At 47.2% G+C, this 18,078-nt stretch overlaps 2 protein-coding genes and 1 pseudogene across 3 annotated transcripts in view; 2 read left to right on the forward strand and 1 right to left on the reverse strand.

Annotated features, from left to right (window-relative positions):
- LOC127932342 (nuclear factor 1 X-type) overlaps positions 1-5,679 on the forward strand; it is a 164,895-nt gene extending 159,216 nt beyond the window's left edge. Inside the window, 5 exon segments of the mRNA XM_052527915.1 lie at positions 222-339; positions 4,459-4,515; positions 4,517-4,584; positions 5,059-5,114; positions 5,615-5,679. Of these exon segments, the coding sequence (XP_052383875.1) occupies positions 222-339; positions 4,459-4,515; positions 4,517-4,584; positions 5,059-5,111 (296 nt within the window). The 3' untranslated portion in view covers positions 5,112-5,114; positions 5,615-5,679.
- Positions 1-18,078, forward strand: part of LOC127932344 (HMG domain-containing protein 4-like) — an 81,142-nt gene that overhangs the window by 15,934 nt on the left and 47,130 nt on the right. The window lies entirely within an intron of this gene.
- LOC127932343 (heme oxygenase-like) overlaps positions 1-18,078 on the reverse strand; it is a 67,071-nt pseudogene that overhangs the window by 8,074 nt on the left and 40,919 nt on the right.

Here is an 18,078-nt window from a genome sequence, read left to right on the forward strand (position 1 = left end):
TCTATCTATCTATATCAATAACTCTATCTATCTCTCTCTCACACACACTCACTCACCTTCTCTTTCTTCTCGCTCAGTCTCTCTTATCCTCGGTTTTTCTCTCCATACTCTTCCAATGTTCTCTTGGCTGGCCATTTGATCTTCAAATTTCACAATCCAAATGCTGATTTACTGTCTTCTAAATGTCTCCTCCTCCTCCTCCTGTTCCTGTGTTCTCCCAGCTCCTGTAGCCACAGCGTCTGGTCCTAACTTCTCCCTGGCTGACCTGGAGAGTCCTGGCTACTACAACATCAACCAGGTGGCTCTGGGGCGACGCTCCTCGCATCCCCCTTCCACCAGGTACATGTAGGTCTCACTTAAATTAAGTTCCCTCCACTCTATGGTTCCTAGGTGAAACAAACAGCTTAGCGGTCACACAGGTTCCACCCACTCAAAGGTTCCTAATTGAAAAGAGCTGCTCCTCCACTAGACCTGGGTTCAAATAGTATTTGATGAAGGAAAACAAATACAGTTTGAACCCAGGTATGATATCTACAGGCTGTACTCGATAGTATGTATGTGGGACATTGTAGACTGCCTCAGTTGATAACCGTTATGAGTGTTCTGGTCCATTCCATCTCTGAGAGTTCCATCTCTTTCTTCTCTCTCGTTGTGTCTCCCTGTCTTTCTGGTCTTATAAATGTGTGATGCTCTCTCCTTCCCCCCCTATCCTTCTCTCCACCTCTCTCTCTCTTTCTATCTTCTCTTGCACTGTAGGTCTGAGGTCGAGCTGTACGCAAACCTTCCACGGAGGTAGTTATTCTGACACACACACACACTGTCCTGCCGACTATACTTAAAACAAACTCAGAAAAGGTCCTGTGCTCACATCTCATATCCTTAAACGTACTCTCACCCACATCAGCCTTTCAGGTTTACCTCTGTGTCTGTTTTCAACCCTCTCCTTCCTGTCCATTTCTACTGTTCTCATCCTGCTGTCCTCTTCCTCTGCCCGAACTCTCAATGTGACTTCCCTGGTTAAATAAAGGCTGCAGGGAGACAGGAGCAGGGAGACAGTAGTGGGAGACAGGAGCAGGGAGACAGTAGTGGGAGACAGGAGCAGGGAGACAGTAGTGGGAGACAGGAGCAGGGAGACAGTAGTGGGAGACAGGAGCAGGGAGACAGTAGTGGGAGACAGGAGCAGGGAGACAGAAGTGGGAGACAGGAGCAGGGAGACAGAAGTGGGAGACAGGAGCAGGGAGTCAGTAGTGGAAGACAGGAGCAGGGAGTCAGTAGTGGAAGACAGGAGCAGGGAGTCAGTAGTGGAAGACACAGGGAGACAGGAGAGACAGTAGTGGGAAGACAGCAGGGAGACAGGAGCAGGGAGACAGTAGTGGTAGACAGGAGCAAGGAGTCAGTAGTGGAAGACATGAGCAGGGAGTCAGTAGTGGAAGACAGGAGCAGGGAGACAGGAGCAGGGAGACAGTAGTGGTAGACAGGAGCAGGGAGACAGTAGTGGTAGACAGGAGCAAGGAGTCAGTAGTGGAAGACAGGAGCAGGGAGTCAGTAGTGGAAGACAGGAGCAGGAGAGCAGGGAGACAGTAGTGGTAGACAGGAGCAAGGAGTCAGTAGTGGAAGACAGGAGCAGGGAGACAGAAGTGGGAGACAGGAGCAGGGAGTCAGTAGGGAAGACAGGAGCAGGGGAGACAGTAGTGGAAGACAGGAGCAGGGAGACAGGAGCAGTCAGTAGTGGAAGACAGGAGCAGGGAGACAGGAGCAGGGAGTCAGTAGTGGAAGACAGGAGCAGGGAGACAGGAGCAGGGAGACAGTAGTGGTAGACAGGAGCAGGGAGACAGTAGTGGTAGACAGGAGCAAGGAGTCAGTAGTGGAAGACATGAGCAGGAGTCAGTAGTGGAAGACAGGAGCAGGGAGACAGGAGCAGGGAGACAGTAGTGGTAGACAGGAGCAGGAGACAGTAGTGGTAGACAGGAGCAAGGAGTCAGTAGTGGAAGACAGGAGCAGGGAGTCAGTAGTGGAAGACAGGAGCAGGGAGACAGGAGCAGGGAGACAGTAGTGGTAGACAGGAGCAAGGAGTCAGTAGTGGAAGACAGGAGCAGGGAGTCAGTAGTGGAAGACAGGAGCAGGGAGACAGGAGGGAGACAGTAGTGGTAGACAGGAGCAGGGAGACAGTAGTGGGACAGAGCAAGGAGTCAGTAGAGGTAGACAGGAGCAAGGAGTCAGTAGTGGAAGACAGGAGCAGGGAGACAGAAGTGGGAGACAGGAGCTGGGAGACAGAAGTGGGAGACAGGAGCAGGGAGACAGTAGTGGTAGACAGAAGTGGGAGACAGGAGCAGGGAGACAGAAGTGGGAGACAGGAGCTGGGAGACAGGAGCAGGGAGACAGTAGTGGAAGACAGGAGCAGGGAGACAGAAGTGGGAGACAGGAGCAGGGAGACAGTAGTGGTAGACAGAAGTGGGAGACAGGAGCAGGGAGACAGTAGTGGGAGACAGTAGTGGGAGACAGTAGTGGGAGACAGGAGCAGGGAGACAGAAGTGGGAGACAGAAATGGGAGACAGGAGCAGGAGACAGGAGCAGGGAGACAGTAGTGGGAGACAGTAGTGGGAGACAGGAGCAGGGAGACAGAAGTGGGAGACAGGTGCAGGGAGACAGAATTGGGAGACAGAATTGGGAGACAGGAGCAAGGAGTCAGTAGTGGAAGACAGGAGCAGAGAGACAGAAGTGGGAGACAGGAGCAGGGAGACAGAAGTGGGAGACAGGAGCAGGGAGACAGAAGTGGGAGACAGGAGCAGGGAGTCAGTAGTGGAAGACAGGAGCAGGGAGACAGTAGTGGAAGACAGGAGCAGGGAGACAGGAGCAGGGAGTCAGTAGTGGAAGACAGGAGCAGGGAGACAGGAGCAGGGAGTCAGTAGTGGAAGACAGGAGCAGGGAGACAGGAGCAGGGAGACAGTAGTGGTAGACAGGAGCAGGGAGACAGTAGTGGTAGACAGGAGCAAGGAGTCAGTAGTGGAAGACAGGAGCAGGGAGTCAGTAGTGGAAGACAGGAGCAGGGAGACAGGAGCAGGGAGACAGTAGTTGTAGACAGGAGCAGGGAGACAGTAGTGGTAGACAGGAGCAAGGAGTCAGTAGTGGAAGACAGGAGCAGGGAGTCAGTAGTGGAAGACAGGAGCAGGGAGACAGGAGCAGGGAGACAGTAGTGGTAGACAGGAGCAAGGAGTCAGTAGTGGAAGAAAGGAGCAGGAGTCAGTAGTGGAAGACAGGAGCAGGGAGACAGGAGCAGGGAGACAGTAGTGGTAGACAGGAGCAGGGAGACAGTAGTGGTAGACAGAGCAAGGAGTCAGTAGAGGTAGACAGGAGCAAGGAGTCAGTAGTGGAAGACAGGAGCAGGGAGACAGAAGTGGGAGACAGGAGCTGGGAGACAGAAGTGGAGACAGGAGCAGGGAGACAGTAGTGGTAGACAGAAGTGGGAGACAGGAGCAGGGAGACAGAAGTGGGAGACAGGAGCTGGGAGACAGGAGCAGGGAGACAGTAGTGGAAGACAGGAGCAGGGAGACAGAAGTGGGAGACAGGAGCAGGGAGACAGTAGTGGTAGACAGAAGTGGGAGACAGGAGCAGGGAGACAGTAGTGGAGACAGTAGTGGAGACAGTAGTGGGAGACAGGAGCAGGGAGACAGAAGTGGGAGACAGAAATGGGAGACAGGAGCAGGAGACAGTAGTGGGAGACAGTAGTGGGAGACAGTAGTGGGAGACAGGAGCAGGGAGACAGTAGTGGGAGACAGAAGTGGGAGACAGGAGCAGGGAGACAGGAGCAGGGAGACAGTAGTGGGAGACAGTAGTGGGAGACAGGAGCAGGGAGACAGAAGTGGGAGACAGTGCAGGGAGACAGAATTGGGAGACAGAATTGGGAGACAGGAGCAAGGAGTCAGTAGTGGAAGACAGGAGCAGAGAGACAGAAGTGGGAGACAGGAGCAGGGAGACAGTAGTGGAAGACAGGAGCAGGGAGACAGAAGTGGGAGACAGGGAGCAGGGAGACAGTAGTGGAGACAGGAGCAGGGAGACAGAAGTGGGAGACATGAGCAGGAGACAGAAGTGGAGACAGGAGCAGGGAGACAGTAGTGGGAGACAGTAGTGGGAGACAGTAGTGGGAGACAGGAGCAGGGAGACAGTAGTGGGAGACAGGAGCAGGGAGATAGTAGTGGGAGACAGTAGTGGGGAGACAGAAGTGGGAGACAGGAGCAGGGAGACAGGAGCAGGGAGACAGTAGTGGAAGACAGAAGTGGAAGCAGAAATGTGTAGGCTCATTCAGGGATCGAACTGGATTCCTGCCGCAGGGGAAGCAAGTGTTGACCATTCGACTAGACTCTGGTCCAATAGTGCACTACTTTAGGCCAGGGCCCTAGTGTACTACATAGGGAATAGGAGCCATTCTTGACTCCCTCTCTCCCCTCTTCCTCTCCGCAGCTCTAACAAGAGGAAGTCGTTAGACGACAGTGAGCTGGAGAGCCCCACGGACGACGCCCTACCCCGGACGCTCCCCAGCCGCAGGCTCCTCCCAGTCCAGCGGCTGGCCCAACGACATGGATGCAGGTAGGACACTCCCCTAGCCCCCAATCTCTACCTTTACCCTTATACCTGTACCCCACCCTGGACCATTCTTACCGAACTCTTCTCTCCAAACTCACCACAACACACTGTTCTTCAAAACACCTAACTCTAAACACCCTTTCCTTCTCACTTGTCACTCACTGTTCCAAAATTCACACTGGCAAGATCATCCTCACTAGCATACCACTTAGAAAGCTTGTCCAACGCTTCATTCTAATTGGTGCGCTAGTGTGGATATTGGATTAGAGCCTGTCTCTTCTAAACTGATTTGAAACTGACTTCATAACTTCCCAGAACATCTCTTTGCTCCTGCCTCCATTTAAATTGATTCGAGACCAGAAGTGACATTCCACCTATTCATCAATACTAGTGGAGACCTTTCACACACTCTGTCTCCCTAAGACTGATTTGAGACCAGAACTGACTCCATATCCTCTTCTTCCCACCTGTAACCAGGTGGAGACCTTCATTCCCATCCCCAAGCTCACACCATGTTGACCGTCACCTGATAAGTAAGCAACAATGCAGTACAGTAACCATGAACTAACTTTACCACAATGTTATCCATGATCAATCACTACATCAACTACTGTCTTAAAAATCTTAAGCTGCCCCCTCTCTCTGCCTCTCTCTCTGCCTCGCTCTCTCTCTGGCTCTGCTCTCTCTCTCTGCCTCTCTCTGCCTCTCTCTCTCGCTCTTTCGCTTCCTCTCTCTCTGGCTCGCTCTCTCTCTGCCTCGCTCTCTCTCTCTCTCTCTCTGCCTCTCTCTCTCGCTCTCTCTTTCTCTCTCTCTCTCTCTCTTTCTCTCTCTCTTCTTTCCCCCACTCTCTCTCGCTCTCTCTCTCTCTGCCTCTCTCTCTCTCTCTCTCTTTCTCTCTCTCTCTCTCTTTCTCTCTCTCTCTCTTTCTCCCCCACTCTCTCGCCCTCTCTCCCCACTCTCTCTCCCTCTTGCTCTCTGCCCTTCGTCTCTCTATATATCTCTCATTGTTAACCCTCTCCTTCTCCACCTACAGTGCAGCACCATTTGGCCAGTGTGCAGGAGAGGAAGATAAAACATGAACATGATGGAGTGCAGTTTTTACCATGGTTAGAACATATTACACTCATATCTCCTACTGTATGTAACTCATATCTCCCTACTGTATATAACTCATATCTCCCTACTGTATGTAACTCATATCCCCCTACTGTATATAACTATATCCCCCTACTGTATGTAACTCCTATATCTCCCTACTGTATATAACTCATATCTCCCTAGTGTATATAACTCATATCCCCTACTGTATATAACTCATATCCCCTACTGTATATAACTCATATCTCCCTACTGTATATAACTCATATCCCCTACTGTATATAATTCATATCCCCTACTGTATATAATCATATCCCCTACTGTATATAACTCATATCCCCTACTGTATATAACTCATATCCCCTACTGTATGTAACTCATATCCCCTACTGTATATAATTCATATCCCCTACTGTATATAACTCATATCTCCCTACTGTATATAACTCATATCCCCCTACTGTATATAATTCATATCCCCTACTGTATATAACTCATATCTCCCTACTGTATATAACTCATATCCCCTACTGTATATAATTCATATCCCCCTACTGTATATAACTCATATCCCCTACTGTATATAACTATATCCCCCTACTGTATGTAACTCATATCTCCCTACTGTATATAACTCATATCCCCTACTGTAAATAACTCATATCTCCCTACTGTAAATAACTCATATCTCCCTACTGTAAATAACTCATATCTCCCTACTGTATATAACTCATATCCCCCTATTGTATATAACTCATATCTCCCTACTGTATATAACTCATATCTCCCTACTGTATATAACTCATATCTCCCTACTGTGTATAACTCATATCTAGCCACACTGTGTATAACTCATATCTACCTACTGTATATAACTCATATCCTCTACTGTATATAATTCATATCCCCTACTGTATATAACTCATATCTCCTACTGTATATAACTCATATCCCCCTACTGTATATAATTCATATCCCCCTACTGTATATAACTCATATCTCCCTACTGTATATAACTCATATCTCCCTACTGTATGTAACTCATATCCCCCTACTGTATATAACTCATATCTCCCTACTGTATATAACTCATATCCCCCTACTGTATATAATTCATATCCCCCTACTGTATATAACTCATATCCCCCTACTGTATATAACTCATATCCCCCTACTGTATGTAACTCATATCTCCCTACTGTATATAACTCATATCCCCCTACTGTAAATAACTCATATCTCCCTACTGTATATAACTCATATCTCCCTACTGTATATAACTCATATCTCCCTACTGTGTATAACTCATATCTCCCTACTGTATATAACTCATATCCCCCTACTGTATATAACTCATATCTCCCTACTGTATATAACTCATATCTCCCTACTGTATATAACTCATATCTCCCTACTGTGTATAACTCATATCTACCCACACTGTGTATAACTCATATCTACCTAGACTGTGTATAACTCAGTCATTCCTCTTTCAATATGTGTACACTCAGTGTATATCTGTACATACACCAACTCATACCTTCTTTACTGTTATTTGTTACCACAGCTGCTCTTTCTTTCTTTCTGTCTCTCTCTCTCTGTCTCTCTCTCTGTCTCTCTCTCTGTCTCTCTCTCTGTCTCTCTCTCTGTCTTTCTCTCTGTCTTTCTCTCTCTTTCTCTCTCTGTCTCTCACTCTCTCTGTCTTTCTCTCTCTGTCTCTCTCTCTGTCTTTCTCTCAGTCTTTCTCTCTCTCCCTTTCTCCCTCCATCCCCTTTCTCTAATTGAAAACATGTGCAGCAGTAGAAACCCTAGGGAGGGAGAGAGGGAGAGAGAGGTTCTGTGCGAGGCCCTATGGTTTGCTCAGACCTGCTCCAGTTAGCTGAGCTGTGAATTTAATTAACACACACACACATACACATGCTGTCTGCCTTAAGGCTTCCGCATGCTTCAGTACTGCTGGCACCTAGCTGAACTTGGCTTGGGGAACCAAACGAGTGTGCTTGCATACAACCTTAAAAGACCTTTGCTTGAAAAAAAAAGTGGCAATAGTACTGATTGTCCATCTTGAGGCGCCGTAGCCAGTATCCACTTCCTCAAAATAGTCAGAATTAATCTAAGATAACTCAAGAAATCTGTCATACATTTTTTGTTTTTGCAGAGGAGATCTTAGTCGCGCAATTTTACATCTAACTAAGCTGTTTGGTGCAGTATTTCTCATGTGAGAAATGTGCATTAAAACGTGTTGTTGAATGACAACAAAGCGCTGATGCGAGTAGTGCATAAAAATGGTCTGTCCTCAGTTGCAACACTCACTACCGAGTTCTAAATTGCCTCTGAAGCAACGTCGGCACAAGGACTGTTCATCTGAAGCTTAATGAAATGGGTTTCCATGGCCGAGTAGCCGCACACAAGCCTAAGATCACCATGCGCATTGCCAAGTGTCGGCTGAAGTGGACTCGCGTTCTCTGGAGTGATGAATCACGCTTCATTATCTGGCAGTCCAATGGATGAATCTGGGTTTGGCGGAAGCCAGGAGAAAGCTACCTGCCCGAATGCATAGTGCCAACTGTAAAGTTTGGTGGAGGAGGAATAATGGTCTGGGGCTGTTTTTTAACGCTACAACATACAATGACATTCTAGACAGTTCTGTGCTTCCAACTTTGTGCCAACAGTTTAGCGAAGGCCCTTTCCTGTTTCAGCATGACAGTGCCTAAAGCAAGGTCCATACAGAAATGGTTTGTCGAGATCGGTGGAAGAACTTAACTGGCCTGCACAGAGCCCTGACCTCAACCCCATCAAACACTTTTGGGATGAATTTGAACGCCAACTATGAACCAGGCCTAATCGCCTAACATCAGTGCCCAACTCACTAATGCTCTTGTGGTTGAATGGAAGCAAGTTCCCGCAGCAATGTTCCAACATCTAGTGGAAAGCCTTCCCAGAAGAGTGGAGTGTGTTATAATAGCAAAGGAGGCACCAACTCCATATTAATGCACATCATTTTGGAATGAGATGTTAGAAGAGCAGGTGTCCACATACTTTTGGTCATGTACTGTAGTGTATGTGTAACAAATCTGAGTGGCACAGCGGTCTAGTTCGATTCCAGGCTGTATCACAACCAGCCCTGATTGGGAGTCCCATAGGGTGGTGCACAATTGGCTCCAGCGTCGTCCAGGTTTGGCCGGAGTAGGTCTCATTGTAAATAACAATTTGTTCTTAACTGACTTGCCTAGTTAAATAAAGGTTAAAAACAATAAAAATGGGTTCTGGACAAAAGTAGTGAACTACATAGGAATAGGCTGGATGCAGCCCTGGGTGACCCTCTCGCCAATTCATTTAACCAAAACTAATGGACAAACCCAAATTCATTACAAATGTGAGGCATTTGTGTATATAGTATGTAATGTGTTGAGAGAGAGCTGTCGACTTTAGAGATGTGAGATGACCGTGTGTCCTTTTCTGAGGGACTGAGGGAAGGAGAAAGAGAGATGGAGAGATAGAAGGTGATCAGTTCTACTGTCTGGCAGATGAAATGAGATTTAGAATGGGAGATGGTAAGGAGATGGTAAGGTGTCCAATCAAAAACCCAACTTTCGAACACTGGGTAAAATAATATGTTAATTGTGTAGATACTCTGCTAAGATAACCAATGGTCCAAACCGCGTGTCATAATCCCTCCTTGTAGGAGGGTCAAAATTAGAGTGACTAAATCAATGGAGGCCAGGGGAAAAAGTGCTCATAAATCAGGAAAGCAACATCTAGTCAGCTAGGCTGGATGCTGTGCGAAAAGGAAGAATACCGGACAGTCTTACCAATGAACGCCTCATCTTTCTTCTCAAATCCCGAGGACATAAAACAATATAGAGGTAAGATGGGTATCAATGGATATCCATTTTGAGACATGACATGTTTTCATATTTTAGTATACAATGTTCATATTAATGCAAAGTTCCTCTTCTTCTTCGGAGATTTCTCACAAAAACAAGTGTATCTTTGTGAAATGAACACCGGAGTACTGAGCGTAACGAAAGCTTTTTTATTTTCACAACCTTTAACATTTAATTCAGCTTGCTATTTGCGACCTGTGGATGACCACCACAAAATGTGAAACGCGGCGATAACGCTGCACTGCTCTGTCAGCAGAGTTCTCTGCTTATTATGGGATGTATTAGGGTACGACATCTGACTTTTAGGATATGATGTTAACGATATGATAGAGAAAGACCCCACTGAGCGATTCAAAACATAAAGAATCAAATTTGTCTTGGCAAAATGTACTTGATAACATAAGGAAGTGGAATATCAACACCAAAGCAACACTCTACCGTGTGTGTTGCTTTCTGGAGGGTTCCACCTGCTACAGGCAAACCACAGCTGGGAGTTCCTATCCTGGTGGAGGGTAGGAAAACAAGCAAGCACACAAAAAACAAACGCCAACACACACCACCATAGTAAACCCCCTATTCTACTCCCTCCATAGCCAATTGAGCACACACATGCAAAGACAGACAGACAGACAGACAGACAGACAGACAGACAGACAGACAGACAGAGTATGTACAGTAAATGTTGCCAGCAGCCTTGCTACACACACACACACACACACACACACACACACACACACACACACACACACACACACACACACACACACACACACACAAGCTCTAGTCCCAGATGGTGCTTCTCTGTGTGTGTGTGTGTGTGTGTGTGTGTGTGTGTGTGTGTGTGTGTGTGTGTGTGTGTGTGTGTGTGTGTGTGTGTGTGTGTGTGTGTGTGTGTGTGTGTGTGTGTGTGTGTGTGTGTGCGTGTGCGTGCGCGTGTGTGTGTGTGTGTGTGTGTGTGTGTGTCTGTGTGTGTGGCCTTGGGAGTAGCAAGGCTGCTGGCGACATCTGCTCCACAGGGGCTGGAGGGAGAGTGAAGTGTGTGTGTGTGTCTCGGGGCGCTGGGGGTTAGAAATAACCATGATTTCAAATGAGTTCCAAATGATTCTGAAATGTTTAAGACCACTAGAGATTTGCAAGGGGCCTCTGCTGCTTCTAATATGAGTTAGTTAGAGCCTTTGATGGTCTTCTGCACTACTGTGTGCGTCCCAAATAGCAGTGCGCTACTTTTGACAAAACACTATATAGGGAATAGGGTGTCATTTGGGACGCAGCCTCTGTTTAGTCTGGATAAGGGAATTCCTTCTGGTTTCCCTTTTACTGCTTTAAGCCAATGTGTGTGTGTGTGTGCGCGTGCGTGCGTATGAGCGTGTGTATGAGCGTGTGGGTACATACGTGCTTGTGTGTTTGTGCGAGCAAGAGACTGTTTTGAAGGCACATCTGGTGGCAGGCCTGTTAGTGTAGAGAGGCAGAGGGGTCAACAGGAGCACTTGATTGGTTGCCAGTCCACTGCTGTGGTCTGCCAGGAGGAGAGAGGACAGTGTAGTGAGACACACACACACAGCCAGAGTAGATACATAACATGGGTCTCGTCTCTGTTATTGTAGGGGAAGCCACTGGATGAAATCCTCTGTCAGTTTGTCCCTCTGTGCTCGTATATAGTGGGGTATACACTGAGTATACAAAACATTAAGATCACCTTCCTAATATTGAGTTCCACCACCACCTTTACCCTCAGCCTCAATTCACTGGGGCATGGACTCTATAAGGTGTCGGAACCTGTCCACAGGGATGCTGGTCCATGTTGACTCCAATGCTTCCCTCAGTTGAGTCAAGTTGGCTGGATGTCCTGTGGGTGGTGGACCATTGATACACACATGAAACTGTTGAGAGTGAAAAACCCAGCAACGTTTCAGTTCTTGACACACTCAAACCGGTGCGCCTGGCAACTACTACCATACCCGACATCACAGTAACCGCTGGTGTCAGACATCACAGTAACCGTTGTTGTTAGACGTCACAGTAACCGCTGGTGTCAGACGTCACAGTAACCGCTAGTGTCAGACATCACAGTAACCGTTGTCAGACATCACAGTAACCGCTGGTGACATCACAGACTTCACAGTAACCGTTGTTGTCAGACATCACAGTAACCGTTGTTGTCAGACCGTTGTTGTCGACATCACAGTAACCGTTGTTGTCAGACATCACAGTAACCGCTGGTGTCAGACTTCACAGTAACCGTTGTTGTCAGACATCACAGTAACCCGACATCACAGTAACCGCTGGTGTCAGACGTCACAGTAACCGTTGTTGTCAGACATCACAGTAACCGCTGGTGTCAGACATCACAGTAACCGTTGTTGTCAGACATCACAGTAACCAGTAACCGTGTCAAACATCACAGTAACCGCTGTCAGACATCACAGTAACCGTTGTTGTCAGACATCACAGTAACCGTTGTTGTCAGACATCACAGTAACCGCTGGTGTCAGACATCACAGTAACCGTTGTTGTTAGACGTCACAGTAACCGCTGGTGTCAGACATCACAGTAACCGTTGGTCAGTCAGCTGGTGTCGACATCACAGTAACCATTGGTGTCAGACGTCACAGTAACCGTTGTTGTCAGACGTCACAGTATCGCTGGTGTCGCTGGTGTCAGACATCACAGTAACCGTTGTTGTGTCAGACTTCACAGTAACCGTTGGTGTCAGACGTCACAGTAACCGCTGGTGTCAGACATCACAGTAACCGTTGTGTCAGACGTCACAGTAACCGCTGGTGTCAGACATCACAGTAACCGGTGTCAGATGTCACAGTAACCGCTGGTGTCAGACATCACAGTAACCGTTGGTGTCAGACATCACAGTAACCATTGGTGTCAGATGTCACAGTAACCGCTGGTGTCAGACATCACAGTAACCGTGTGGTGTCAGACATCACAGTAACCGTTGGTGTCAGACGTCACAGTAACCATTGGTGTCAGACGTCACAGTAACCGTTGGTGTCCGACATCACAGTAACCGTTGGTGTCAGACATCACAGTAACCGTGTCAGCAGTGGAATCAGGTAACCATGGTTCTCCACCTCTCTTCCATGGCTCCAGTTAGTCTGACAGCTACAATAACACTTCACAGCCCTGGTGTCAGACATCCCCTTGCCTCCTGGTGTCAGCATCACAGTAACCGTTGGTGTCAGACGCCTAACCATTGGTGTCAGCCAGTAACCTAGCCTCCTGCCCCACAGTAACCATTGGTGTCTCCAGTAACCGTGTCAGCAGTGGAATATGGCCTCCTAGGCCCCTAGCCTTCTACATCCCCCTAGCCCACTATCCCCCTTGCCTCCTATCCTCCTAGCCCCCTAGCCTCCTAGCCCCTCGCCTCCTAGCCCCCTAGCCACATAGCCTCCTAGCCCCCTAGCCTCCTATCCTCCTATCCCCCTAGCCACATAGCCCCCTAGCCCCTAGCCCCCTTGCCTCCTAGCCCCCTAGCCACATAGCCTCCTAGCCCCCTAGCCTCCTAGCTAGCCACTAGCCTCCTATCCCCATAGCCTCCTAGCTCCCTAGCCTCCTATCCCCATAGCCTCCTAGCCCCTAGCCTCCTATCCCCCCCTAGCCTCCTAGCCCACTTGCATCCTAGCCTCCTAGCCTTGGTTATAATGAAACTCACACACACACTATACCCACTAGATCCTAGGCCTGGTTAACTAAAAATGAAATATGTCTGTTAAAGACATAAATGGTTCACACATATTAGTCACTCCCTCCCTCCCACCTGCTGCAGACTTAACTCTTTCACACCGTTTTGTTTACACGCCCCCACACTGCACTCTCTCTCCATAGACTTTCACACATACCCAGCTGGAACCGGAGGAATTGTGGTTGAATTGGATTTTTAAGGATTTTAATGTCAGGACCTCAGAAATAGACCACAAAGTTTGGGATTCTGTTAGGATTCTAGGATTAATATGAAAATGACAAAAAATTGTAAGAAAAGGTCCTGGGTCTGAATGTTAAAGTGAATGTGGGTGTGTCTGCTAATCGGTGAGTGTTTGAGTGTGTGTGGTAATCAGTGAGTGTCTGCTAATCGGTGAGTGTTTGTGTGTGTGTGGTAATCAGTGAGTGTCTGCTAATCGGTGAGTGTTTGTGTGTGTGGTAATCAGTGAGTATCTGCTAATCGGTGAGTGTTTGTGTGTGTGTGGTAATCAGTGAGTGTCTGCTAATCGGTGAGTGTGTGTGTGGTAATCAGTGAGTGTCTGCTAATCGGTGAGTGTTTGTGTGTGTGTGGTAATCAGTGAGTGTGTCTGCTAATCGGTGAGTGTTTGTGTGTGTGTGGTAATCAGTGAGTGTCTGCTTAATCGGTGAGTGTGTGTGTGTGGTAATCAGTGAGTGTCTGCTAATCGGTGAGTGTGTGTGTGTGGTAATCAGTGAGTGTCTGCTAATCGGTGAGTGTTGTGTGTTTGTGGTAATCAGTGAGTGTCTGTTTTAATCGGTGAGTGTTTGTGTGTGTGTGGTAATCAGTGAGTATCTGCTAATCGGTGAGTGTGTGTGTGTGGTAATCAGTGAGTGTCTGCTAATCGATGAGTGTTTGTGTGTGGTGTGGTAATCGGTGAGTGTGTGAGTGTGTGGAGTATCTGCTAATCGGTGAGTGTGTGTGTGTGGTAATCAGTGAGTGTCTGCTAATCGAGTGAGTGTTGGTAATCAGTGAGTGTCCGAGTGTGTGGTGTGAGTGTTGTGTGTGTGGTAATCAGTGAGTGTCTGCTAATCGGTGAGTGTTTGAGTGCGTGGTAATCAGTGAGTGTCTGCTAATCGATGAGTGTTTGTGTGTGTGTGGTAATCAGTGAGTGTCTGCTAATCGTGAGTGTTTGTGGTGATCGGTGAGAATGTTTGTGGTGATCGGTGAGTGTTTGAGTGTTTGGGTAATCGGTGAGTGTGAGTCTTTGTGGTAATGTGAGTGTGTGAGTGTTTGTGGTAATCGGTGAGTGTGAGAGTGTTTGTGGTAAATGATGAGTGTGTGAGTGTTTGTGGTGATCAGTGAGTGTGTGAGTGTGTGGTTGTGGTGGTAATCGGTGAGTGTGTGAGGGTTTGTGGTGTGTGAGTGTGTGGTAATCGGTGAGTGTGTGAAGGTTGTGTGTGTGTGTATGTGAGTGAGTGTGAGATCAAGATAATGAACCATGTTTACCATCTTATGACATGTCCATCTCAGACATTCCTAGAAAGGAAAAGAAACAAAACGAAAAAAATACTGCTACATTTTCACAGGTTCCACTCTGACATCATTCACTCTCTCCTTCCTTCACTCACATTCTCCCACGCTTTTCTCGCCTCTCCCTCCGTCCCTTCATCCCTCCCCCTCTCCATTCCGTCTGCTTGTCTTTCTCACTGAGCAGCTGCAGGCTCTATACTGTAGTTTATATACAGTGTTTCTATTTTTTGAAAGGAGCTTCATATAGCTCATGGTAGGCTGTGGAGCTTTGGAAAGAGGAGAATATTCAGCCAATCTTGGAAGACAATGGAAGTAGATTTAAAAATGCTTGTAGATTTAATTACTGCCTTGATTCAACCCTACATCAACCCTTCCCCCACCCCGAAGCCACAACTTCAACTCACCATTATATTTTTGAGGGCACTGTTTATACCAATAATTATGCAAGTCCTGAGCCCGCCAGGCTGGGATTGGTTAGGAGAACTGCCAATATCCAACAGGATTCATAACAATGCACTGTCATCAGCCAATCAAAGTGCTTTAAAACCAATCAATCAAAGAATAACAATTTTCTAATCATGAATTCCCTTTTACATGTTTTGATTTATGTGTAGCAGCCAGTCCAAACATTGTACATTAAACCCAACTCCTCTTCTACCCATTTTGATATTCTTTTTATATTGATCCCATTTATTTGTTGTTGCCAGACTGTCCTCGCCTGGTTCTCTTAAGAAGCTCCGGGGAAGTTTGATTTCAACGCCCTGTCGCCCCCAGACGAGGTCCCCCGCATGACGTTCACACACCACCCGCTGCCCGTGCTGGCAGGAGTGAGACCAGGTGAGCCCCAGCCCCAACCCCTAAAGTCCTCACCACCCTTATAGAGAAAGAGAGGGAGGAGAGAGACGGTTGATAGATGGCGTTCTCACACACAACACGATGGCAGGGGTGAGTCCAGGTGAGACCAAGCCCCACCCCTTCTTATAGATATACAGATCTCTAGACCTCACCCCCTTATAGATATACAGATCTCTAGACCCCACCCCTTATAGATATACAGATCTCTCTCTTATTGATATACAGATCTCCAGACCCAACCCCTTATAGATATACAGATCTCCAGACCCCACCCCCTTATAGATATACAGATCTCCAGACCCCACCCCCTTATAGATATACAGATCCAGACCCCCACCCCTTATAGATATACAGATCTCCAGACCCCACCCCTTATAGATATACAGATCTCCAGACCCAACCCCTTATAGATATACAGATCTCCAGACCCAACCCCTTATAGATATACAGATCTCCTTATAGATATACAGATCTCCAGACCCTACCCTTATAGATATACAGATCTCCAGACCCCTTATAGATATACAGATCTATAGATATACAGATCCTAGACCCCACCCTTATAGATATACAGATCTCCAGACCCCACCCCAGATATACAGATCTCCAGACCCAACCCTTATAGATATACAGATCTCTAGACTATAGATATACCTCTAGACCCCCCTTATAGATATACAGATCTCCAGACCCCACCCCCTTATAGATATACAGATCTCCAGACCCCCTTATAGATATACAGATCTCCAGACCCCACCCCCTTATAGATATACAGATCTCCAGACCCAACCCCCCTTATAGATATATACAGATCTCCAGACCCCACCCCTTATAGATATACAGATCTCCAGACCCACCCCCTTATAGATATACAGATACTCCCAGACCCTAGACCCCCTTATAGATATACAGATCTCCAGACCCCACCCCCTTAGATATACAGATCTCCAGACCCCACCATATATAGATATACAGATCTCCAGACCCCCCTACCCCCTTATAGATATACAGATCTCCAGACCCCACCCCCTTATAGATATAGATCTCTAGACCTCTACCCCTTATAGATATACAGATCTCCAGACCCCACCCTTATAGATATACAGATCTCCAGACCCCACCCCTTAGATATGTATGCATCTCCAGACCCCACCCCTTCAAATATACAGATCTCCAGACCTCACCCCCTTATAGATATACCGTCTCCAGACCCAACCCCCTTATAGATATACAGATCTCCAGACCCCCACCCCCTTATAGATATCTCCAGACCCAACTATAGATATCCCCAGACCCAACCCCTTATAGATATACAGATCTCTAGACCCTACCCCCTTATAGATATACAGATCTCAGACCCCACCCCCTTATAGATATACAGATCTCCAGACCCCACCCCTTATAGATATACAGATCTCCAGACCAACCCCTTATAGATATACAGATTCCAGACCCCACCCCCTTATAGATATACAAGATCTCCAGACCCAACCCTTATAGATATACAGATCTCCAGACCCTACCCCTTATAGATATACAGATCTCCAGACCCAACCCCCTTATAGATATACAGATCTCTAGACCCCACCCCCTTATAGCTATACAGATCTCCAGACCCCCACCCCACCCCACAGGCCATCATTGAAAATAAGAATTAGTTCTTTAACTGACTTGCCTAGTTAAATAAAAGTCAAATAAAAATGTCAAAAATAAATTATAGATATACAGATCTCTAGAACCCACCTCTTATAGATATACAGATCTCTAGACCCCACCCCCTAATAGATATACAGATCTCCAGACCCCACCCCCTTAGATATACAGATCTCCAGACCCCCACCCCTTATAGATACACAGATCTCTTAGACCCCACCCCCTTATAGATATACAGATCTCCAGACCCCACCCCTTATAGATATACAGATCTCCAGACCCCACCCCTAGATCCCCACCCCTTATAGATATACAGATCTCCAGACCCCATAGATATACAGATCTAGACCCCACCCCTTATAGATATACAGATCCCACCCCCCTTATAGATATACAGATCTCCAGACCCCACCCCGTATAGATATACAGACTCTAGACCCCCCCACTTATAGATATACAGATCTCTAGATATACAGATCTCCAGACCCTGCCCCGTATAGATATACAGATCCTAGACCCCACCCCTACTATAGTCACTAAGAAAGAAAGAGAGAGATGAGAGAGACCCAATTGCAGATACCACTTTCACCAGACAACCTATCAGCAGTAGTAGAATTTAACCCCACTTTGATCTGGAGAACTAGCGATAAAGATCCAGAGATCTTGACATTTATTATCATGGCCTGCAACAGTTCAATATCTCTCTCTCTCTCATCACTGTTTTCCACACTCTGTCTCACTCTTCTCTCGCTTTCCTTTATTTTGTGTGTCTTCATGCCAGTAATTCCATGCCCATGTGAT

The sequence above is a fragment of the Oncorhynchus keta genome, chromosome 10 (assembly GCF_023373465.1).
Source record: "Oncorhynchus keta strain PuntledgeMale-10-30-2019 chromosome 10, Oket_V2, whole genome shotgun sequence".
Classification (NCBI taxonomy): domain Eukaryota; kingdom Metazoa; phylum Chordata; class Actinopteri; order Salmoniformes; family Salmonidae; genus Oncorhynchus; species Oncorhynchus keta.